This window comes from Anolis carolinensis, chromosome 2 (genome assembly GCF_035594765.1).
Source record: "Anolis carolinensis isolate JA03-04 chromosome 2, rAnoCar3.1.pri, whole genome shotgun sequence".
Lineage (NCBI taxonomy): Eukaryota > Metazoa > Chordata > Lepidosauria > Squamata > Dactyloidae > Anolis > Anolis carolinensis.
In genome coordinates this window covers 59,401,050-59,427,423 of record NC_085842.1, presented here as the reverse complement: position 1 = coordinate 59,427,423, position 26,374 = coordinate 59,401,050, and the positions used below count along the sequence as shown (strand labels likewise).

The 26,374-nt window shown below is 40.3% G+C and overlaps 1 protein-coding gene across 8 annotated transcripts in view; it reads left to right on the top strand.

The window, feature by feature from the left end:
- The window catches only part of nr2c2 (nuclear receptor subfamily 2 group C member 2), a 64,755-nt gene that overhangs the window by 4,978 nt on the left and 33,403 nt on the right, over positions 1–26,374 (top strand). For 4 of the 8 annotated variants that reach the window (XM_008105316.3, XM_003217743.4, XM_062969778.1 and 1 more), the window contains exons 2-7: positions 1,401–1,484; positions 9,085–9,195; positions 10,015–10,215; positions 10,489–10,591; positions 18,646–18,825; positions 25,392–25,539. In XM_008105316.3, the coding sequence (XP_008103523.1) occupies positions 1,425–1,484; positions 9,085–9,195; positions 10,015–10,215; positions 10,489–10,591; positions 18,646–18,825; positions 25,392–25,539 (803 nt within the window). In that variant the 5' untranslated portion in view covers positions 1,401–1,424. Of the gene's footprint in view, positions 1–1,400; positions 1,485–1,510; positions 5,849–9,084; positions 9,196–10,014; positions 10,216–10,488; positions 10,592–18,645; positions 18,826–25,391; positions 25,540–26,374 lie in introns of those variants that run through there. The other 4 variants (XM_008105317.3, XM_062969780.1, XM_062969779.1 and 1 more) reach the window with 2 other exon arrangements.

Here is a 26,374-nt window from a genome sequence, read left to right as displayed (position 1 = left end):
TTTGTAGCATCAGTATGGGGAAGGAGGTGGAGATGTTACAAACTTCAATGAAATATAAGTACAGTAAAGTCTCACGTATCCAACCTTTGCTTATCCAATGTTCTGTATTATCCAACGCAGTCTGCCTTTTAGTAGTCAGTATTTTTGTAGTCAATTATTTCAATACATTGCACTATTTTAGTGCTAAATTCATAAATACAGTAATTACTACATAATGTTACTGTGTATTGAACTGCTTTTTCTGTCGATTTGTTATAAAACATGATGTTTGGGTGCTTAATTTGTAAAATCATAACATAATTTCATGTTTAATAGGCTTTTCCTTAGTCCCTCCTTACTATCCAACATTTTCGCTTATCCAACGTTCTGCTGGCCCTTTTATGTTGGATAAGCGAGACTACTGTAGTCTTCATAATGAAAATTCATTGTATAATTTCTATTTGAAAAAAAAGTTTACTTTCAGCCCTGAACCATATCCATTTTCTGATATATTTGGCAAAATAATGAAAATACAGAATACATTGCATTAAAACAACAACAGCAACCAATTAAAGCATGTAACGATCTGAGTAGCAGTAAATGTTTCACACACACACACACACACACACACAATATATCAAGGAAAGGAAAATATGTCTGACAAGGGAATTCAAAGATGCCTACAACATCTAACATAGTTGGTCACTCATATTTGTGTGGGTCAGGGGCTTTGGAACAATCATGAAAGTCCAAAAACCAAATATTGCAGGCCTGCACAACCTGTGGCCCTCCAGGTGTTTGGGACTCCAACTCCTAGAAGCCCTACCCAGCGTGTCCAATGTCAGAAATTTTGGGAGCTTAAGTCCAAAACACTTGGAGGGCCACAGGTTGTGCAGGTCTGAAATACAGTATAGTCTCACTTATCCAACACTCGCTTATCCAACATTCTGGATTATCCAACTCATTTTTGTAGTCAATGTTTCAATACATCGTGATATTTTGGTGCTAAATTCGTAAATACAGTAATTACAATATAACATTACTGCGTATTGAACTGCTTTTTCTGTCAAATTTGTTGTATATAGTGATGTTTGGGTGGTTAATTTGTAAAATCATAACCTAATTTGATGTTTAATAGGCTTTTCCTTGGTCCCTCCTTATTATCCAACATATTCGCTTATCCAACATTCTGCCAGCCCGTTTATGTTGGATAAGTTGGATACTTATTGTACTAAACAAATATAGGGTTTTTGTTTCATAAAAAGAACACTTCTTTGATTGTAATATAGCATCACCATTTTCTATAAAATATTTGAGATGCAGCATTTTATTGGTATAGAGCTGTATTTTATTCTTGGTAATAAAAACAAAAGGTCTAATTTTTTGTGCCTGATAGATATTATTGGCATCCCTCCAAACAGGTTCTCTAATGATCTTCTTTCACCATGACAACCAGTATGGAGGTGCTGGCTCAGCAGATAGTGGAGACACAGCAGGTGGGTGAGGTGAGTGATGGATGATATTTTAGTAGCTCTTGGTTTTTAAGAGGAAAATATAATTGGCAGTTGTTTACAACCAGTTGTTGCTGAAGTGGAAATTATTCATAATAAGCTGACTATTGTACTTGAAAATGTAAAACTGTGTTTTCCATGTTTTATATTAAACTTTGTTTCTTAATAACCACATGTCTGTTAGGAGATTGTAGTCTACATCCGTTAATTATGACATTTGATAAATACTGGGTGGAAAAAAGTGAGGCCACACTTAATCCTTCAGTCATGCCTCCACATTTATACTAGATGCCTGGGTGATGGGTCTAGCACTTAGGGGCGGCAGACTTATTCTTAACAGAATTTTCTGAAGATTTTAGGTCCCAGACACAGAACTATAGTAGAACATATTCACTGTCTACTGTAATATGAGGGACCCCTCCATCTTTTCCAAATTTTGATAATTTTATACTCAGAAACTGGGGAATTTTTAAAAAGTACTTCATTGTATGACTCATTTCTAACTACTAGCACTCCAAGTAACATGTTAATAGTGCAAATAAATATTTGTAAAACTCACTGGTTTTGTGTTAGCTCTTATTTCCTTTCTTGTGAAGGGAGGGATACTCTGAAAAGTTAAAAATAATATAAAATATGAATAATATTCTCAAAATGCCCAAAGAATCTGTTTTTAGTTTTGTAGAAATAACTGCAAAATGTAAGGGGTAAATGTTTTTCATTACATCTCAAAAGTGATAGTGGCAAATCACTTGACCACAGACAGTTGTCTGGATGACAGTACACTGTTAGAAATCTAATATTGGAGCTTGCAGTAAAGAATTGGTAAAGCTTGTGACCAACCTTCGGTTCTTCTTTGTGGTTTCTGCACACTGCATCATTTGAACCGTTCTAGATTAGCTTTTTGGCTGAATCCCTAGCCACTATATAGCACTCTTGCTGCCTACACCCCCAGTTCCTTTTCATCCATTGCTGCTACAGCATCACTAAAGGAATGTTTCAGATTGACTTTTCAGTTTTCAATTTATGGTTTGACTCATTTTTGATTTCCCCTTTCTGCTCTGATTTGGCTTATTATGATTCTGTCTCAGTTTGGCTGGACTATGGCTTTGTTTTGTAGTCTATGTGGTTTGGTCTGATTTTCGCCATTCACTTCCAGATGGGTTCTTTTATGGACTCCTCAGGGACAAAAATGGACAGTACAGTGTTCCCTCACTTATTGCTGGGGTTAGGTTCCAGGACCACCCGCAATAAGTGAAAATCCGTGAAGTAGGGACACTACATTTATTTTAATATTTATACATTATTTTAGTAGTTATACACTATTTTAAGTCTTTATCAACCAATTGTGTGTTGATAAATCGCCTCCTTCTCTTCCTGTTGCCGCTTGGACTCCTTTTCTCTCCCTTTGGCTTCTCCTTCCTCCCTTCCTTAGGCTGCAAATTGTAATTTGTTATGATTTATAATAGTCATTTAGAGTTATTGTAAAACTGCAAAACAACGAATCCGTGAAAAGTGAACTGCGAAGTAGTGAGGGAACACTGTAACCATTTTGCATCACTCTGTAGTCTAGAAGCTTTGTGAAGCCATCCATAGTAATAGCTGAATGCAATCCAATTGTCCCACAATAATGCACGATGCCAGGCTTTTTGGCAACACCACAGGTTCTTGCACAAATGAGGTGGTCAGTGGTATCACATCTACTCTGACGTCCTCAGACCTCACTAGTTTGGTTGGATGAAGAAAGAAAAGCCTTTGAGGATGGCACTTCAAAAATTTAGACAAAATGGAAGACGCTATGAAACAATAGACTAGGGAAGGTCTGAACAAGTTTTCCAAAGTAGATTTGATGATTGGGTTCAAAGATTGCACAACTGAATTGCAACTGGTCAAGACTAATGTGAACAGTTTCATGTTGTAGACAAACCATTATGTTATATGAAGTTGGACATGTCTCATAGTTAATAAAGTAGTTATGACCTGGCAGTCAATACTTTCATAAAAACTAGGTTGTAAGCTGAAATCTTATAGCATGCAAATACTATACTTACTTGCAACAGTCCTTAAACATTCTCAGAAATAAGGTCTTGTTCTGCTTTTTGAAAGAAAGAATGAATTGTGACATAACCTTCCAGGATTTGAAAACTTCCAGTCCATAACCATTAATATTTAACAAGAAACGGAAGGGGTAGCAAGATGTCTAAATTCAAAATAGATGTAAATTTTCTCTAGATGAAAAATAACCTCACAAAAAAGAGCACATAGTAGGACCTTATTGGATCTTTTTTTAAAAACCACAACAGTAGCATTTTATGACACGTTTCCCTAGCAGCTAAGTAAATGATCTTGGATTATATGCGTTTTCCATTTATTTCTAAGTAATTTTTGAATGAACTAAATGAGTCGATTCCTTTTTGCTGATGGAATTTGGAATTTCTGGACATGCTAATGGAGAACAGACTAAAAGGATTAGCCCAATACCCTTGACATCCTGCATCTTCTTGGCAGTTTTCCTCGCTACAAGTCTAGCAGCATGGATGTTTGGGTTGTTGCCCCAGATAAAACACAATAGCTTTCCCAAATGTGTCTTATAACTAAGGAATCTGCATATTTTTGCTTTTTATATGTAGCTACCTTTAATTTATACTTGCCCTATGTTCCTTCACCCCATCCCCCTACATCATATCAAAGAGAATTCGGATTTGTCGGATTCTCACCGCATTGAATTGTGGAAGATGCAGAGACAACACGGTTATCCAGGGTTAAAAATTCAAGTCAGACTGAACCTTTCTCTGAATATGCCATCAAACAGTGCTTCTCATGCTATCTAATGTGAGGGACAGACACTTTTCTTCCCAGTGTGAACATATTTGTGTCCATTGGCTACAGCCATTTTTTTTCTTTCCTATAAACTTCCCAGGGACTGGCAGCCAGTAGCTCAAAGACTATCACTGGTTTGGTGATCATCATTTTGAGCAGCCCTAATAAAAGTCCCAAGAGAAAGTTGATCTTTGATTTGGTTAGGTGAAATACCTTCCCCTCCACAATGTTTCAGGGCACTCAGAAGAGGGGGAAACATCAGACAGTGATGCATACTGACTGTGACTTTATTATTAATAATAATCTTCTGCCTGTGACCCTTATAGTTACCTACAAGACACTACAATTTTAACTCAGCTGACATGGTGGTTCAAAAGAAAAGAAAAGGCAAAACTGAGCATCATTTGAACATGGGAAGGTGGCAGAACTTGGTTCAAATTTTGCATTTTGTTTGGAAAGAGTAATATAAGCAAGCAACTATTATACTAATTGTGAATGCAGTTTGATAAAGTTTTAAAGATGGTGTTGTGGTTTTTCGCTTTGAACATTTTTGTATGGATTTTAACTTAATTTTTAATACCGTTGATGTCTAATAAACATGTTGACAACAACAACTAATGCTAAAATATTGCAGTTCAGCACTGGCATGATGATAGTGAATAGCCTATTTATGTTAATCCCTTTTCTAGGCAAAGATAGCCTAGAGCCGTCTGTACATTTATGCAATAACAATTTGATTTAAGTATTTTAATGTCACAAAATTTATTGTTGATTTCAGCATTATAGTTTAAATCAGCATGGTTGAAATTTTCTCTTTTTGTACGTTTTCCCTGATTTCTTTGAAATTCTGTTATATTAGTTAACAAGATATTTGGTGTCATTTCCCAGATAATTAAAATGATGGCTACATGTTATAAAATTAATTTATACCTCTTATTGTTTGCAATATAATTGATTACATTATATCATATTTGAGGGTTGTGCATGAGTGAAGTGGGGCCTGTCTTTCTTTTAGCAGAGGAGGAATGGTTTAGCTGTATTTGGTTGTCGAACTGTAAAGATAAAGGGTGTTCCATAGAAACCAAGTAGTTTCCTTTATACTTGTCTGAAAATTATTCAAGAGCTAGATAACTGATTTTCTCATGAATTTTGCTACATTGTAGTTTACTGCACCATTTATAGTTGGGTGTAGCAGATACAAAAGAGAAAAGCTTTGTAACCTGGATGCATCTTCGCCATTGAAATTAATTGTATTATTAGACAAACTGCTTCAGCAGCTGGCAAAACAGCAGGAACACGTCAATTCTGCTTCCTTGGTTACAGGGAGTGATAGTGTACTTGACCTTCAGAGGAACAGGGTCACAGAGAGGGCATTTTAAAACAATTCTGTCTGGTTTTGTGATTGGAATTTTTATAAGTGGAGTTCGGATACAAGCCTTTTGACTAGACTAAAACTGACCTCTTCATTTTTCTTGGATTATTTTGACCAAAGATCTTTGCTGAGGAAAAATGTAAATAAAGCTGCAGAAGGATTTGACACTGTAAGTATTAGAGTCTGCTGTACAGTCTCAAGCTGGAGGCTCCAGGAAGCAAATAATTCAGAGGTTATTGAAGATGAGATTTTAATATATATTATATATATTTCTGTGGAATGTGTAGTCATGGCACTTTGCTTAAGGATCATTTGAATAATTTGTTTTTATTTAGTTAATCTAATTTCATAGCAATTTTAGTTAAGAGCAGATTATTAATATTATTCTGAATTAAGTAGATTTTAAATTGGGAATATTGTAATTTCTCACTAGAGGCCATTTATTATCTGCACACTGATTTCTAATGGCTGTTTCAAGTATAATTAGCAGTACTTGATCTTTTTAAAATATATCCAATTCTTCATAGTGAGCAATATTTGCTAATAGGATTTTATTTCACAGTTTATAGCAACCTTTATAACAAATGCAGTAAGCATTTGTTTCCATTTTCTGATATGCAATAATATACTGTCTTTTCTTCAGCAAACAAAGAATAATTACTAATTATCACTGCATTGTTTAAAAAATAATCTGGATACCAAGTGAATGTTACGTCTCTATTGCCAAATGTATAGAGTATCCCTTTCTTTAACCCCTGTAAAGGTGAGGTACAAAGACAAGCTAGTAAGTGCTAACTAGAATATTTGTAAAACTATACCTGCATAAAATAACAGAGCATAATATTTAGAATATATAGTTATAACATTAGAGTTTAATATGCAAATGAAACCATTTGTAACTAATTATTGTGTAATGTAAATCTGTTGTTATTTTCTATGCTTCAAATCAGTTTCCAAAAAACAAAGTTATCTGAAAAGAACTATTTGCACAGTGGTTTTTAACTTTAGTATACTTCCTTCCTTTCTGGAATATAATCAAATTCCAGTGTGTCTGATATACCATATTATGCTTTTTCATGCAGCAGTTTGGTTCAATTTAATTCAGAGATATTCAGGTAGTGCATACCTAAGTAAAAATTTGCAAATAAGTTGTGTGCTCTCTTTAATGAATTTTTAATATACCATAGTTTTAAAATGTCACTGGTAGATATCTCACTTTTTTTCTGTGATGATTTCTACCTGCTTACAACTGAAAGTATACTGGTGATGTATCTTTGGATAGCTATGAGCAAGCCAAACTGAAAGCTACTCACTATTCTATTTTATTAGAACCGTACGATTCTAACTAGAAATAGTACAAAATTGCAGCATAGATAGATGGGGATATGCTAAGAATTTAAAAACGGTATAGTTTTAAGTGGGGTGGAGGTGGGTTCAAGGTGATATGTGTGGCAGTTTTTGTAATGGGTGTGTGGTTTAGATTTGTATCAGATAGCACTATTTTTTCTTCTACTTATGTCTTATTGTGCTTTGTGGTAGTGTTAGATGTATTCTATATTTCATTAATGTATGTGTTTATGCATTTAATAAATTTTATAATGTATTTTTAAAAGAAACTGTTTGAGAGCACATGCTCAGGCCACTTTTTTGGATGCATACCTTAAGAAGGTTAGTAGGTTTTGGTGTATCAGAGAGACTAAGATTAAGCCCATCAGGAGGCTAGACTAGACTCTGTTAAGTTGCTGAGACTTCTAGTAGAAACACTAATGCAGAATGTTCAAAATAGAGATACTGAGCTAGGATGCATCCAGTCTCTTCAGGAAACAACAGCCGCATCAGCAGAATAGACTTGATAATTCCAATGGTGAAGGTCATGGAGAAGCTTTACAAGGGGAGCTTACTGGACAGTAGCAGTAGTGGGGAGTGCCAGAGGTAGAGGATTTGTTAGGGGCAACAATAGCAGTACTTTTGCAAACTATTGGTAGTTCTGCACAGAAGACAGCACTGATAGAAATACGCACACAATCTTAGGACATTTTGTCATATGTGGTGGTCTTGTGGAAAGGCCCAGAAATATTGGACTCAAAAACATTTGATGTTGGAAGAAATTGTTATGGTTAAATTCAAGATATCAGAGATTTATCTGTTGGGAATGCTGAAAACCCATTTAAAAAAGAAAAAATGTAAAATGACTACAGTAAATTATAACTGCAGCAATAATTGTTTATGATCAGAGGTGGAAAAATGAGATCCTCCAACATAAACAGAACGGATTATGAAGATTACATCCTCATACTATTGATGACATCTAATGTTAGGTTTACTTTATTTTCATTCTATGGTTGTTTTAATTGGCTTAGCTATTCCATTATGTTTCATTATATTTGTATCTCATGAAGTTATTCTTATTTTGTGAAATAGCAATGGAGCTTAGACTATTGGGAAATAAAGAAATCCAGTTTATAAACAAGAAAGCAAGTGTTGATTCCCCCTCCCCCTTTTTTTCCTCTCAACAAGAACATACAAGTAAGTCATTTATGTAAAGTTTCATTTTGAAATAGAAATTTCCCATGGCATTTCCTATTAATATCTTTTTTAAAATATGCAACCATGATTATTAGTCTTTATCAACATCTTCAGTCAGTGTTACTCAAAATATTATTTAAATCATTGTGATTGTAGACTTCACCACATCTCTGAGATCCTAAATAAGGGCATGCAACTTCAGGACTAACTACCTTATTAGAGAAATTGTTTTGTTGTTGTTTATTCATTCAGTTGCTTCTGACTCTTCATGATCTCATGGATCAGCCCACGCCAAGCTCCCTGTTGGCCATCACAACCCCCAGCTCCTTCAAGGACAAGTCACTTCAAGGATACCATCCATCCATCTTGCCCTTTGTCAGCTCCTCTTCCTTTTTCCTTCCATTTTCTCAGCATCATTATCTTTTCCAAGCTTTCCTGTCTTCTCATTATGTGGCAAAAGTATTTCATCTTCACTTCTAATATTCTTCCCTCCAGTGAGCAGTCGGGCTTTATTTCCTAGAGTATGGTCTGGTTTGGTCTTCTTGCGGTCCAAGGCACTCTCAGAATTTTCCTCCAACACCACTGTTCAAAAGCATCTATCTTCCTTTGCTCAGCCTTCCTTACAGTCCAGCTCTTGCATCCATAGGTTACTACGGGGAATACCATTGTTTTAACTATGCAGACTTTTGTTGCTAGTGTGATGTCTCTACTCTTCACTATTTGATCAAGATTGGTCATTGCTCTGCTCCTAAGAAGTAAATGGTAGCATCAATGAATTGTCTTTTAAATATTTTTTTTCTTGATAGAAAGGCTTAGTATTTGACAAAAAACAATATTTATTGTGTTGATCATGAGATCAATTTTTATATATCAACGTAGGTTCAAACTTTACAGACAGCATTATCTGAATCTCCCGTGATGACCAGCCCTTCCCAACGCATCCAGATTATTTCCACAGATTCCTCAGTGACTTCACCACAACGCATTCAGGTATGCTTTAACTTCTGTACTGCATGTTTTTTTGTTCTGTTGTAGCCGCTTTGGATCTGTGCTCAGGGAAAGGCGGGATATAAATTTCTCAAATAAATAAATAAAATAAATGTTATTTTTGCCAATATGGTTTGTATCATCTAACCTTTACTCTGCCTTATAAATATTCTTCAATTGTTTTGCAGTGTACTTTAAAAAATATATTTTTATATATGTTGAATTCAATCATAATTTATTATCTAGTTGTTATCTGGAGCATACTGTTATCTGGAGCATACTGAAAGCCAACTATTATCTAAAAATTACAGAGTATCATTTCACTAATGGGTCTTGTGTTTTGGTGATGGTCCATGTATTGAGAAAATTTCCTATTGATGTATATTCCGCTTGTCCGTGTTCATATTCAAAACATATGCAGATAAAAGCCTTTCAGTTTTACTTGGGTATTTTTGTGATTTGCTAATGCAACATAGCATTGAAAGCTAGCGTCCTTTAAAGCAGGAGTCCTCAAACTTTTTAAGTGGAGGGCTGGTTCATGGTCCCTCAGACTGTTGTGGGACTGGACTATGATGAAATAGTCCAAAATTAGGATTGTTGTTGTTGTGTGCCTTCAAGTCGTTTCAGACTTAAGTCAACCCTAAGTCTAAAGTTTAGGACAGGGTCCAGGTAAATGACCTTGGAGGGCCGTATCTGCCCCACAGGCCTTAGTTTGGGGACCCCTACTTTAGAGTCATGTCTATAACTCCTAGCCACAAGTGTATTTCTAAATAACTAAATAGCTAAACCTTACATGATAAAATACTTTCATTTTATCTCCAGATTGTCACAGATCAGCAAACAGGGCAAAAAATCCAAATAGTGACAGCAGTGGACTCATCAGTATCTCCAAAGCAACAATTTATATTGGCTAGCCCAGATGGAACGGGGACAGGAAAAGTGATATTGGCTACGCCTGAGACTTCAAATACCAAGCAGCTTATCTTTACCACCACAGATAACATTGTGCCAGGCAGAATACAGGTAAACACATCAATTAAAGACGTGAACATATTAGACAATTGACATGCCCCACTTTTTTCTGTATTTTGTGCTACTTCACTGCTACTCTTTCAGCTTGGTGTGTTCTCTTTTTTCACATTTTCTTTTCTGTTCTTTAAGCCATCTTATTTCTTTAACTCTTTATTCATGTTGGAAGAATTGCCTTCTGTTGGGATAACTGATAAATATTGGAAGAGCTCTTTCTTACTTTACTGTATTATTGAATGGTACTGTTAGTCTTATGCTTCATTTTAGATTGTGACTGACTCGGCCTCTGTTGAACGTTTGTTGGCTAAAACGGATGTCCAGCGACCACAAGTTGTAGAATACTGTGTTGTGTGTGGAGACAAAGCATCAGGTATGTTATTGTAAGATAGATGTCACCAGCCAGTGGTTATATTTGGAATTTTGAACAGTTATTGTGGACGCTATCGCAGAAGGGATGCTGTGAGGGGTATCCATTCCCAAATGGATACAATTTTGATACAAAGCTGGAATGTGTCCAAAGGAGGGCGACTACAATGACCAAAGGCCTGGATTCCATCTCATATGAGGAGCAGCTTAAATTGCTGGGCATGTTTAGCCTTCAGAAGAGAAGGTTGAGAGGGGACATGATAGCCATGTATAAATATCTGAAGGGATGTCATAGAGAAGAGGGAGCAGACTTGTTTTCTGTTGCCCTGGAGACTAGGACTCATAGCAAGTGGGTTCTAATTACAGGAAAGAAGTTTCTATCTGAACATTAGGAAGAACTTCCTGACTGTAAGAGCTGTCCAGCAGTGGAACACTCTGCCTTTGGAATGTGAGAAGCTCCTTCTTTGGAGGCTTTTAAACAGGCTGGATGGCTGTCTGTCTAGTGTACTTTGATTGTGCTTTTCCTGCATTGCAGACTCGGGTTGGACTAGATGGCCCGTGTGGTCTCCTCCAGCTGTATGATCTTATGATTTTGCCGGTTATACAATTCCAGTTTTACCAAATGAAAAATTAGTGAGACAACTCATTGTACAAAATATAAGTATGCTCTGAATCCGCAAACAAAAAAAAATAATATTTTGAACCTGCGATTATTTTTCTCTTTTAAGATTTTTTCAACTCTTTTCCTTGTATCATGTTCCCAGCGCACATCGTCGCTTACCCTATATTTTAAATACAGTGATACATTAACTTAAGAGTGTGACCAAACTCTTATCTCAAAAGATCTTATCTCAACGTGAATTTTCTCCTTGAAATGCTATTAATCTGTTTCAGCGCCCCAACTCTCCTCCTTCTCATTTTTTTCTTACATGTTTTTAAATAATAAAATGTAATTTATAAGTAATGTATAAATGCACATTCACATGGAACAATAAAAAGAAAGATCAACTTTAAAATGGTAAAAGCACAAAGTTGTGGCAAGGAAGCACAAAGTGAAGAGGTAGAAGCATCATTTTCTTCATACTGTACTCATTCTAGCCTCCCTCCCTCCTGCTATCTCTTTCTCCTTTTCTTCCCAAAGCCAAACATACAAGGAATAAAAACCACACAAAATCAACTAACCAGAAGCTCCTCAAAAGTGGTCAAGAGCAAAGCAGACAGCAATCTCCCAAAGCAGACAAGAGCACGAGGGACGGAGACTGCTCCCTTGACACCCTAAAGCCCTGTATATTGGCACTAACACTCCCTGTGACTCTAGCTTTTTAAAATTCAAAATGCTGCTCTTATGTCAAAGTAAAAGTGGCATCTCTTAAATCAAAATACTCTTAAGTTGAGATGCTCTTAAGTAGAGGTTCCACTGTATAGAAAAGTTACTGCATTCAGAAGAAAGGTTTTTCTTAGTCTCTCTCTCTTTCCATCCCCTCCCTGTATTTCAGAAACATAAGTGCCACATTCCAACTGCCACTGAGAAACTCCTTCCCTATTTGGTCAACCTACAACCCTCCTTGACCCATGCATACACCACACAAACCCTTTTATTTGGCCCTCTTGATTCACCATGCTTCTTTTACTTCATGTGATCACACCCTCCTCAGCCTTTTTCTTTGTTCCTTCTCATCACACACACACACACACCCAATTCAGCCCCAGCCATCTCTCACTATCATCTCCAAAGCCTGTTCTCGTGTCCTCCATCCACTCTCCTGGGTCATTCCCAGTCATCTGTGCTTACCTCACGAATGAATGCAGTTTTCCATCCTATTCTCTATGACTTCAAAGCACAAGCTTATAATGCAGGTATTCCTAGTCCTCAGAAAGTTCATTCTTTGCTGTTATTGGGGAGGCCTTGCTTAGCATTGAGGTCTCCAGGAGTTGGCTAGACTCCCAAAGGAATTAGATAGCACTATTGAAATGACTGTTCCATAAATGCAACAATGGATGTTTTACAGACAAACAATTCAGCAAAGATGATACAGGTGAAGAGAGGAAAACTCTGATCTTGAACATGTGAGTTTAACTCAAAGCAAGAGAAAGTGCATGCTAAGAGTAATTCACAGGGAACTGGCAACTTAGTTTCAGAGTTCAGATGAAGAACTCAAGAAGACAACACTTTGATCTACAGTGTTCCCTCACTTATCGCTGGGGTTAGGTTCCAGGACCACCCACAATAAGTGAAAATCCACAAAGTAGGGACACTATTTATTTTAATATTTATACATTATTTTAGTAGTTATACACCATTTTAAGTCTTTATCAACCAATCGTGTGTTGATAAATCGCCTCCTTCTCCTCCCGTTGCCTCTTGGGCTCCTTTTCTCTTCCTTTGGCTTCTCCTTCTTCCCTTCCTTAGGCTGTAAATTGTAATTTTTTATTATTTATAATAGTCTTTTAGAGTTTATTGAAAAAACGTGAAATAGCGAATCCGCAAAAAGTGAACCGCGAAGTAGTGAGGGAGCACTGTATATCTAGTTTTAGTAGATTAGGTCTGAATGAATGAGCACACGTCTTCTTTATGTATTTTAACTTCTTTATTGGTTCATTCAACATTACAGAATCAGAGAAAACAAGTAGAAGTTCTCATAATGAAAGAAGAGATAGCCCATGAGGGATATACCTTCACTTCACTTCACTTTATTTCTTAATTAGTCGCTCTCCACCAGAGTGCTCCGAGCGACTTACAATTTAAAATATCATTCCACAATATAAAACATTCAACATAAACACATTCAACAGTGACTATTTGGCAAATTAGATCTGATTTACTTAAATGCACAACCAAACAGCCAAGTCTTAAGTGCTATGACAAAAGATTGCAACTCTGACATTGCTCTAACATGGAGGCAATGAGTTCTACAGAATTGGAGCATAGGTCGAAAAGGCTCTACGCCTTGTAGTTTCCAGGTGTACCTCCCTAGGGCCCAGTACATATAGGAGATTTTCCTGGGAGGATCGAGGTGACCACTGATGGAAAAAAGGAATGAGGTGGTCCCTAAGATATAATGGTCCTTGGCCATTTCAAGCTTTAAATGTCAGGATCAGTATCTTGTAAGAGCGATGTTCTCATAATCTATCTCATAATCTCATAATCTATTAGGAGATGGAGGTCTCTGTACACAACTTCAAGTCACAGCTCAATTTACAATGACCCAAATAATTTTATAGGTTTTTCTTAGGCAAGGGATATTCAGGGTGGTTTTGCCAGTTCCATCCTCTGAAATATTGCCTACAGCACCTGGTATTTGTTACTGGAGCCTGCTTAGCTTCCATGATCAAACAGGATCTGGTGCCTTCAAGAATACTTAAGCTCTACAATATTTCTAGCCCAACCTACAGCCAACCTTGGCAGTAATTCAATTAATTCTATTTAAAACAGTTACACTTTAAAACAACTCAACAATCAAAATAAAACACACAATACAGTAGACTAAAAACCAAATCATGATGTTACTATGTGCGGAATACTTGAGTAAACCAATTTTAACTTTTGCAGTAAGGAGAGGCTATGCTAGTACCAGGGAAGTCCCCAGATGAAGTGCACACTGTAAATCACCTCTTGGGTTGCTTGAGTATTTTGTGTCATTCTGAAATGTCCATTTTTTTTCCTATTCACATAAGGACAGCTCTTTCTGTTTGCATTACTATAGACTATATCCTAGTCATGAGATAGGCAGCTACGACACTGTGACTTCCATACAGATCCCTTTGCTTCTTACTGTCATTGTATCTTGCCATCTCTTTGAAGTTGACGGTAGGATCTTGAATCCCTAAGTGACAGATGTCCTTAACCAGCACATAGGTTTTCAGCTGGAGAACCAGTCCAATGGAGTAGCTCAATGGACATAGTTGTAAGTCCACAATTCTGTCAAGCAAACCTCCATATCATGAAAGTGAGCAGACAGTCTAAAGGGATCCACCATTGTAATGAGAGTGCCTAGTGTAACGGCATCAATTGCCACTTGTAAGCCGCCCTGAGTCCCCTTGGGTGAGAAGGGTGGGGTATAAATAATTGAAATAAATAAATAGTGATCTTTGATGCCACAGCCTTATGCTGACAAGGAGAATACAGTGTCTACAACTTTGACAACTATATAACTGCTTCAAGGGTTTGATGAGCCAAGGTGAGGTCTCTTTCTTGCACGCATGCACACACACAGAATGACTGGCTTTTTCAGCACCTCAATCTACAGCACTGATTGGTTTGAACATCAAACACTCTAAATTTTATTGAAATGGCATAGAACAGATGGTTTTGTATAAAACCTCTTCAAATGCTGATAGATGCTTTAAAAGTAAAGAATTTCTTCTTAAGCATGTCACTAAATATCTATATATATAAATGAGTAATGGCATCATGGCGACCCACAAAACAACAAAGCTACAGGCCGCCCAACCTCGAAATTTGACAACACAACCCATCATCCATGCCTCTAGGTTGATACAACAAAAAGGAAAGAAAAATAAAGTCCTAATTACAGGGAGAGCAATAATTGTTTTTATCCAATTGCTGCCAGTTTAGAGGGCTAATCTCTGCCCACTTGGTCTCCTAGCAACCAGCCAAGGGACAGCCAGGGTTCAGTTAGGGGACAGGCAGACTTAGGCCTCACTTAGGTCTCTTCCACAGATTATCTAATTTGCACTGGATTATATGGCAGTGTAGACTCAAGGCCCTTCCACACAGCTATATAACCCATTTATAATCTTATATTATCTGCTTTGCACAGGATTATCTTGACTCCACACTACCATATAATCCACTTCAGTGTGCATTTTATACAGCTGTGAAGAAGGGACCTCATATAATCCAGTTCTAAGCAGATAATATAAGATTATCAATATAGAGTCTCACTTATCCAACATAAACAGGCCGGCAGGATAAGTGAATATGTTGGATAATAAGAAGGGATTCAGGAAACGCCGATCAAATATCAAATTAGGTAATCGTTATATAAATTAAGCACCAAAACATCATATTATACAACAAATTTGACAGAAAAAGTAGTTCCATGCACAGCAATGCTATGTAGTAATTACAGTAGAGTCTCACTTATCCAACCCTCGCTTATCCAACATTCTGGATTATCCAACACATTTTTGTAGTCAATGTTTTCAATATATAGTGACATTTTGGTGCTAAATTCATAAATACAGTAATTACTACATAGCATTACTGCGTATTGAACTACTTTTTCTGCCAAATTTGTTGTCTAACATGATGTTTTGGTGCTTCATTTGTAAAATCATAACCGAATTTGATGTTTAATAGGCTTTTCCTTAATGCCTCCTTATTATCCAACATACTCGCTTATCCAACATTCTGCCGGCCCGTTTATATTGGATAAGTGAGTCTTTACTGTACTTTATTTACAAATTTACCACTAAAATATCACAATGAATTTAAAACATTGACTACAAAATCTTTGATTACGAAAAGGCAGACTGAGTTGGATAATCCAGAACATTGTATAGGCGAATGTTGGATAAGTGAGATTCTACTCTAATATGAAATAATTACTGGGATAGAATAATGCAGAATAATATAATCTCTAAAACCAGGACAGTAAATAAAGAGCAAAAGCAGAGAAATTGGAAATTCCACAAAGGAAACAATCAGGGCCAGCTAACACCTCCCAAGAAAGGATTCTTCCAGAAAGGAAGCTGAGAAGGGAGTGAAGCACTGTGTATTACCAAAGTCATTATTATTACTATCATTATTATTATTATTATTATTATTATTATTATTATTATTGCGTTGCGGTCAACCGTGAAAATGAATACTATCTGGCTACAAGTATTCAAAAACACTAAAATCAGAATATATAAAAAGCAATGTGGTATAGTAAAACAGAACAATACAATCTCTAAAATCAGAACACTAAATAAAGAACAACACTCTGAAAACAGGGGAATTCCACATAGGAAACAATCAGGGCCAGCTAACACCTCCCAACAAAGTATTCCCATCATCAAAGTCTGGCAAATCCTCTGTTTTCTCAGGGCCACAGACAGTAGAAGCACATAAAATATCACAAACAACACCACTCTGAAAACAAGGGAATTCCAGACAGGAAACAATCAGGGCCAGCTAACACCTCCCAACAAAAAATTCACTCAGGGAGCAAACAGCCAGGCTTTAAAGCTGCAAGGCCATTAAATCCTAATCATTTTCCCTAATTGCAGCATTCATACTTGCCTCCAACAGACAAAAAAATCAGAAATATTGTATATTCACAACCTTTAGGAAATAATATCCCCTGATGGCGCAGCGTGTTAAAGCGCTGAGCTGCTGAACTTCTGGACCGAAAGGCCGCAGGTTTGAATTGGGGGAGCGGAGAGAGCCCCCACTGTTATCCCCAGCTTCTGCCAACCCAGAAGTTCAAAAACATGCAAATGTGAGTGCATCAATAGGTACTGCTCCGGCGGAAGGTAACGCCGCTCCATGCAGTCATCCCACATGACCTTGGAGGAGTCTATGGACAACACCGGCTCTTCAGCTTAGAAATGGAGATAAGCACCAACCCCCAGAGTCAGACATGACTGGACTTAACGTCAGGGGAAAACGTTTACCCTTTACCTTAACTACCACCAATTCCTCAATACTTTATTTCCCATACCACCATACTTCGCCACAGCAACGCGTGGCCAGGCACAGCTAGTATATATATAAATGTAATATGGCACTTTATTATGGAGTAAGCAACAAAACCACTGAACCCAATCACTCCAAATTTGGCCACAAAAGTCATAGTCATCCAAGGTATGTCTTTCAATAAAAAAAATAGAAAAATAGTCCAAATTACAGAGGATGAGAAAGAGCCTTTTCCCCACTAACTGCCAGTTAGAAAGGTTGGCTCCACTGCCTTTAGACCCCGCCCCCTTTGTATCCTAGCAACTCCCTCAGCCAAAGTGGCACCCAGGGCAGAGGCAGAGTGCACTTGGGTCTCATCCACACTGCCTATAAAATACAGATTATCCGATTTGAACTGGATTATATGGCAGTGTAAACTCAAGGTCCTTCCACACAGCTATATTACCCAGAATGCCAAGGCATATAATCCACAGTATCTGCTTTGAACTAGATTATCTTGAGTCCACACTGCCATATAATCCAGTTCAGTGTGGATTTTATACAGCTGTGTAGAAGGGGTCTCATATAATCCAGTTCTAAGCAGATAATATAAGATTATAAATATAATATGTAATAATTACTGTGGTATAATAATACAGAATAATATAATCTCTAAATCAGGACAGTAAATAAAGAGCAACATTCTGAAAGCAGGGAAATTGGGAATTCCAGAAAGGAAACAACCAGGGCCAGCTAACACCTCCCAACAAAGGATTTTCCCAGGCAGGAAGCAGCCAGGCTTTAAAGCTGCAAGGCCATTAAATGCTAATCAAGGTGCCTAATTGCAGCATTTATACCTGCCACGCCGAGACTATTAATTGCTGTTCAAACTGGCCAACCAAGGGTTCTGCAAGGTAGAAAGTGGCCAGGCTTGCAAGCAGCAAGGCTATTCAGTGCTATTCAGCCTGGCCAACCAAGATTTCCCCTAGATGGAAAACTCCCAGGCTTTGAAGTCATGAGGCTACTCCGTCCCATTCAACTGGCCTAGCAAGGATGCCCTATGTAGAAAGCAGCCAGGCTTTTAAGCTGCAAGACTATTCAGTGCAATTCAAGCTGGCCAAACAATGATTCACCTACAAAGCCAGGCTTCACAGTGGCTCTTTGATTGAGGGTGCTACTCCAGCTACTCCAGAAAACGGCCAGGCTTTGAGGCTGTAAGGCTATCCACTGCTATTTCACCTGGCCTACAAATGATTCCCATAAGCCACAGCAACACGTGGCCGGGCAAAGCTAGTGGCATATAAAATGTAAAAATGGAAGGATAAAAATAAACCTGAATGATTAGTTGAATGATATATCTACCATATTATTATTAAATCCACTTTCTTTGTCATTCTAATTCTTACATTTTTCATGTCTTTCCTTCTTTTAAGGTCGTCACTATGGTGCTGTCAGTTGTGAGGGATGCAAAGGCTTCTTTAAAAGGAGTGTGAGGAAAAATCTGACCTATAGTTGCCGTAGCAACCAAGACTGTATCATCAATAAACACCATCGAAACCGTTGCCAGTTTTGCCGGTTAAAAAAATGTCTCGAGATGGGAATGAAAATGGAATGTGAGTCCAAAATACACAGAATGGTTCTTTGTCTAGCAAAGTTATAGGAGCTTGTTAATTTTTGTGATTGATCACTATTTCTTTTACTCTTTATGACTTCTTTTTTCTTAACCCCAAATCAGAATTCTTTTGTTTTTTAATTTTCTGAAGTTCAGATTGGATTATTTTTATTTGTGCATATTGACAAACCTCTGTTCTGACACTTAGAAAAAAATTGATTTACTCACAAGTAAGTAGATGGACATAAAAATGTACCATGGTTTGCTGGTACTGCAGTATAACATTAGTGATTGAGATGTGATCATCAAAGTGTAAAAAATCTCTCTCTCTCTCTCTCTCTCTCTCTCTCTATATATATATATATATATATATATATATACACACACACACACACACACACACACACACACACACAAATCTTGGTAATCCGAGCCCCAGTGAACCGAAGCTCTGGATTATCCGAGGGGCCGTCGCCCCCCCGCCCCCCCCCCAAAGGTGCCCTCGCCCCTTGGGAAGCAGCCCACGAGCACCGCTACCTAGCAGCGCTCGTGGGCTGCTTCCCAAGGGGCGAGGGCTCGGTCCAGGGAGGTAGACCACGAGTGCTGCTGCAGCAGCGATTGCGGGCCACTTCCTCTGGCCTCTCCCCTCGTGAAAAGGAGCTTCTTCATGCAAGAGGAGGAAGAGGCAGGGTGCTTCCCTCTCCCTCTCGCGAGAAGGAGCTCCTTCTCACGAGAGGAGAGGGAGAGGCCGGAGGAAGCGGCCCACGATCGCAGCAGTGATCGTGGCCTGCTTCCCTGGGCCCAAGCGCCGAGCGGAGGAAGACGTTTTCTCCCTCTGCTAGGTGCCTGGGCCTACAATCTGGGTTATTCGATTAATCCGGGTAACCTGAGTTGGGGTCCGCCCATTTAAATTGGATAACCGGGATTCTACTGTATATATAAATGTAATGTACATTTAAAATATAATGTACGTTTGCAGGACTACGTAAACAACAAAACCACTGAACCAAATCACACCAAATTTGTCCACAAAAGACATGGTCATCCAATCTATGTCCTTCAAACAAAAAAACCTAGAAAAATAATGTCCAAATTAGAGGATGAGGAAGAGCTGTTTTTAACCCTGGCTACTGGTCAGAAGGGTAAGCCCTGCACCCTTTAATAATAATAATAATAATAATAATAATAATAATAATAATAATTTTATTCTTATATCCCGCCCCATCTCCCCGGAGGGACTCGGGGCGGCTTACATGGGGCCATGCCCAGACACGACAGCACAAATCAGATAAAACATTAAACCGAGCAGTAAAACTTCAACATGATTAAAAACAGTCATAAAAGTCAATATACACAATAATATTAAGATCCCGATTTGGGTCAAAAGATCCAGGCCAAGGTGCAAAGTAATATCAAGTTATCAGGGAGGGATAATTATGCAGCAGTTGTAATACTTAAAGTGCTGAATGAATCCTAAAAACAATCCAGAGGGTCTACTGCTTAATAGGTAAATAACATGATCCCACAAGGATCAGTCAACGAAGGCCTTCTGGAATAGCCAAGTTTTCAGGCTCTTCCTGAATGAGAGTAGGGTAGGGGCCTGCCTAATCTCCCTGGGGAGCGAGTTCCACAGCCGGGGGGCCACGGCGGAGAAGGCCCTCTCCCTCGTCCCCACCAACCGCAACTGCGAAGTTGGTGGAAGCGAGAGGAGGGCCTCCCCCGACGAGCGAAGAGGTCGTGCGGGTTCATAGGGGGAAATGCGGTCTCGAAGGTAGGTGGGTCCCAAACCGTTAAGGGCTTTGTAGGTGATAACCTGCACCTTGAATTGGGCTCGGAAAATAAATGGCAGCCAGTGGAGCTCTTTAAACAGCGGCGTTGAGCGCGTCCTGTAATCTGCCCCAGTTAGAAACCTGGCTGCCGATCGTTGTACTAGTTGTAGTTTCCGAGCCGTCTTCAAAGGCAGCCCCACGTAGAGCGCATTGCAGTAATCCAGTCTAGAGGTAACTAAGGCGTGGACCACCATGGTCAGATCTGACTTCTCGAGGTATGGTCGCAGCTGGCGCACAAGTTTTAGTTGTGCAAAGGCCCTCCCAGCCACGGCCGACACCTGGGCCTCAAGTGTCAGCGCAGTGTCCAGGAGGACCCCCAAGCTGCGGACCTGCGCCTTCAGGGGGAGTGCAACCCCGTCAAGCACAGGTTGCCACCCAATACCCCGATCAGACGTACGACTGACCTGGAGGACCTCTGTCTTGTCAGGATTGAGCCTCAGCTTGTTCGCCCTCATCCAGGCCAATACAGCGGCCAGACACTGGTCCAGTATCCGAGGGGCTTCCTTGGAATTAGGTGGAAAGGAGTAGTAGAGTTGGGTGTCATCCGCGTAGAGATGGCACCGCACTCCAAAACTCCGGATGACCTCACCCAGCGGTTTCATGTAGATATTAAAAAGCATGGGGGACAAAATGGAACCTTGCGGGACCCCACAGGTCAATGGCCAGGGGTCCGAGCAGGTGTCCCCCAGCTTCACCAACTGGGAACGGCCCTCTAGGAAGGACTGGAGCCACTGCAGAACAGTACCCCCAAGGCCCATCCCGGAGAGACGTCCCAGAAGGATACCATGGTCGATGGTATCGAAAGCCGCTGAGATGTCCAAGAGAACCAGCAGGGTCACACTCCCCCTGTCCAGCTCTCTGCGGAGGTCATCCACCAAGGCGACCAAAGCCGTCTCGGTACTGTAGCCAGGTCTGAAACCAGACTGCGATTGGTCCAGAAAATCCGTATCTTCCAAGAATCCCTGGAGCTGGGAAGCAACCACCCGCTCCAAGACCTTGCCCAAGAATGGAAGGTTAGAGATTGGTCTGTAGTTACTGAGGTTAGCCGGATCCAAGGAGGCTTTCTTCAAAACAGGCCTCACCACAGCTTGTTTTAGGCCAGATGGAAATATGCCCTGCTCCAAAGAGGCATTGATTATTCTCACAAACCAATCAACTAGCCCTCCACTGGCTTGTTTTAAGAGCCAAGATGGGCAAGGGTCAAGGGCACAGGTGGTCGCCCTCACCGCTCCAAGAATCTTGTCCACATCATCAGGCTGCACAAGCCGAAACGAATCCCACAAGATCGAACAGACAGATGCCTCGGTTACCTCACCTGGCAATGCATCAAGGCCGGCGTCTAAGTCGGAACGAATCTGAGCGACTTTGTCTGCAAAATGGTGAGCGAACTCGCTACACCGAGTTGACGAGATGTCGGGTGCTCCCCCAACCTGAGGAGGGTGGAGGAGCTCCCCAACAACTCGAAACAACTCTGAAGATCTATTTGTTGCAGACGCGATGCGGGCAGTCGAGAAAACTTTCCTGGCTGCCCGCAATGCCGCGGAATAGGCCCTAATAGCGGCTCTAGACCGTGCTCGGTCAGATACGTCACGAGTTGTCCGCCAGCGGCACTCTAGTCTCCTTCTTGCACGTTTCATCTCCGCCAGCTCCCCAGTAAACCAGGGAGCTGGGGCAACTCCACGCAGCAAGAGGGGACGCTCAGGAGCGATCGTGTCTATTGCCCTGGACAACTCGCCATTATAACGAGTGACCAGGGCATCGACAGGATCGTCAGCTTCCATGGTAGACAGATCCCCAAGAGACCTCAGGAATCTCTCAGGATCCATAAGTCTCCTGGGGCGGACCATCTTAATTGGTCCACCACCCCTGCGGAGGTTGGAAGAGACGGTTAGTCTTAAACTGATCAGATAGTGGTCGGACCATGACAATGGAAGAATAATTTGCTCTTCCACTCCGACCAAACCGTCGCCCGCAACAAAAACCAGGTCGAGTGTATGTCCAGCTTGATGAGTGGGACCCGATATTATTTGGGACAGACCCATGGTCGTCATGGCGGCCATGAATTCCTGAGCTGCACCTGTCAAGGTGGTCTCAGCGTGAATGTTGAAGTCGCCCAGCATCAACAGGCGCTGGGAACCCAACACCACGCTAGAAACCACCTCTGCTAGCTCAGGCAGGGAGACTGCTGTGTCGCGGGGTGGACGGTACACCAGCAGAATCCCCAAACTGTCCCGGGTACCCACCTTCAAGTGGAGACACTCAAACCCGACCGATTGCAAAGCGACGCATCTGACCAGGGCGATGGACTGCCTAAAGACCACCGCAACCCCACCTCCCCGCCCTCCTGGCCTAGCCTGCTGATGCACCCCGAAACCCGGAGGACAAAGCTGGGTAAGACTAACCCCACCCAGATCATCCAACCAGGTTTCGGTGATGCAGGCCAGATCCGCATGTTCATCCATGATTAGATGCTGGATAATAGATGATTTACCTTTGACGGATCTGGCATTAAACAGCAGGACCTTCAGCCGGGAGGGGCTACCATGGAGGCTACCACACCTATCCTTCTCCAGGGTCGCAAGAAGTATCATGAAGTCCCGCCCACTTCATCTAGCAACCCCCTTGGCCACAATGGTGCCGAGGTACAGCCAGGGTTCAGTTAGGCTTGTTCCACACTGCCTATAAAATACAGATTATCTGATTTGAACTGGATTATATGGCAGTGTAGACTCAAGACCCTTCCACACAGCTATATAACCCAGAATGCCAAGGCAGATAATCCACAGTATCTGCTTTGAACTGGATTATCTTGAATCCACACTGCCATATAATCCAGTTCAGTGTGGATTTTATACAGCTGTGTAGGAGGGGCCCCATATAATCCAGTCCTAAGAAGATGATATAAGATTATAAATATGATAAATGATAATTACTGTGGCATAATAATAGAGAACAATATAATCTTTAAAATCAGGACAGTAAATATAGAGCAACACTCTGAAAACAGGGAAATTCCAGAACGGAAACAACCAACAAATTATCCCCGAGGCAGGAAGCAGCCAGGCTTTGAAGCTGCAAGGCCATTACATGCTAATCAAGGTGGCTAATTGCGGCATTCATACCTGCCGCACCAAGACTATTAATTGCTATTAAACCTGGCCAACCAAGGATTCCACAAGGTAGAAAGAGCCAGGCTTGCAAACAGCAAGGCTATTCAGTGCTATTCATCCTGGCCAACCAAGATTTCCCCTAGATAGAAAACCCTCAGGCTTTGAAGCCACGAGGCTACGCCATCCCATTCAACCTGGCCAACCAAGGATGCCCCTATGTAGAATGCAGCTAGGCTTTTAAGCTGCAAGACTACTAAATGCAATTCAAGCCGGCCAAACAACGATTCCCCTGCAAATCAAGTAGCCGGGCTTCAAAGCGGCTCTTTTATTAAGGGTGCTGCATGAACACCAAGCACAAAGTAGCTGCACGCAATAACATCCTGCGGAAACTGACTGGCAGCGCATTGGGTGCAGACCCACAAGTAATAAGAACATCAGCCCTGGCCTTGTCTTTCTCAACTGCAGAGTATGCCTGTCCTGTTTGGCACAAGTCTGCCCATGCAAAGCAGGTGGACATAGCACTGAATGAAACATGCAGAATCATCACGGGATGCCTTAAACCTACACCTGTTGATAAACTCTACAAGTTAGCTGGCATTGCCCCTCCTGACGTGCGACGGGAAGTTGCTGCTAACGGTGAGAGAAAAAAGGTCGAACATTGTGAAAGCCACCCACTGCATGGCTATCACCCTCCTCCCACCAGACTCAAATCAAGGAAGGGCTTCATGAGAACCACCACTCCTCTTGATGTTCCTCCAGCAACAGCAAGGGTGTCCCTCTGGGCAGCTAAACCTGGCAATTCTAACTGGATGACCCCCCAAGAGGGTCTTCCTCCAGGGGCAAACCAGGAATGGGCAACTTGGAAGTCCCTGAACAGACTCAGAAGTGGAGTGGGCAGATCAAAAGACAACTTGGCAAGGTGGCACTACCTGGAGGAATCCTCCACCTTGTGTGACTGTGGAGCTGGACAAACAACTCAGCATATGTATGCTTGCCCACAATGCCCTGCCTCATGTACGGAGGAGGAGTTGTTTAAAGCTACAGACAATGCGGTTGCTGTTGCCCGCTTTTGGTCCAAAACTATTTAGTTGCTTGTGATTTCTTTTCTTTTTTATTTTATTTCCATTATTTGAAATGTATTTGCTGTACCAATGCTTTTGACACGAAATAAATAAAATTAAGGGTGCTACTCCAGTTCACCAAACAAGGATTCCCCTAAGTATAACACAGCCAGGCATTGAAGCTGCAAGGCTATTCAGTGCAATTCAACCAGACCTACAAAGGATTAACCTTGGTAGAAGGCGGCCAGGCTTTGAAGCAGCAATACTACTCTCTACTATTAAAGCTGACCAACCATAGATTCCCCTAGGTAGCAAGCAGCCAGGCTTTAAAGCAGCATTGCTACCTGTCTGAGATCTTAGTTTGTCAACTATCAGATATACTGTAAATTGATTGAAGCTGGTTTTGTGTTAAGCTTCTGTTAACTGAGTCTCCATAGGGAGAAGCAAAAAAGAAATAATAATAACAGCAGAAGATGTAGTCATTCATTAATCTGCACTTTTTATAAGCTTTTGAATGAATGATTTTATCATCCTTTTAAGTATTTGTATTTGTGCATTGTGATTTAGCTGTACAGAGTGAAAGGAAGCCTTTTGATGTACAGCGTGAGAAACCAACTAACTGTGCTGCTTCAACAGAGAAAATCTATATCAGGAAGGACTTAAGAAGTCCGCTAATAGCAACTCCGACTTTTGTAGCAGAGAAAGATGGAGCTAGGTAAGTCAGATATGGGTGTTTTTGAACTATTTGCTATTTAGAGAACATCTTACAAAGTCTATTTCTTGATTCACATAACTACAAAATGGCATTCAAAATGTAAATAAGTTTTGAAATAATTATTTCATATTTGTACATTCCAGCGCTACACTATATACAGTATCCACTATGAAATATTTCATGTGTGCTAGGATGCTATATATATTATGATGCATACTCATGTATAACCTATATGTAAGTCGAGGGCAGAATTTGGGTCCAAAATTATGGCTTTTTATATGACCTGTGGATAAGAAGGGTCATTGCACTGAGTGGGGAAAGCAACAACATCAGGGCGAGCCTCCACGATTTCCCTGCCCAGGCACTCAATCAGGCCAGAAGCAGCACCATGGCAGAAAGAATAAAAGGGGTCAGTGCTTCTTTTGGAATCTCCTGGAAGAGACTAAGCTCCTGCCTTTTGCCATTCAGAGAAGGGAATGGTTCTATTTTTTTTTTTTTTGGGGGGGGGGGGGGATGCCAGTTGTATCCGTCCTTTTTCCTATTATGGAATACAAAGTGATTTAAATTTTGTGAGTTTTAAAGTAATAAAAATGCAATAATATGGTATCCAGACTTCTGTATAATCAGAAAAGACAGCCGTTATCTTTTATTTAGGTATTAGCAGTTTTTCAGTACAGCTTAGTAATGCATGGTAGGATCTCACCTTAAAAGACTTCTGCTGTCAAGATTAGAGTGAGGCATTCAAATTGTTAACTCCCTGAGGTAAAGATTTGTCATGTGCATTGCGTCTCTGTTGTATCATACAAAGTGTAGAACTGTAAACGTCATTATGCTT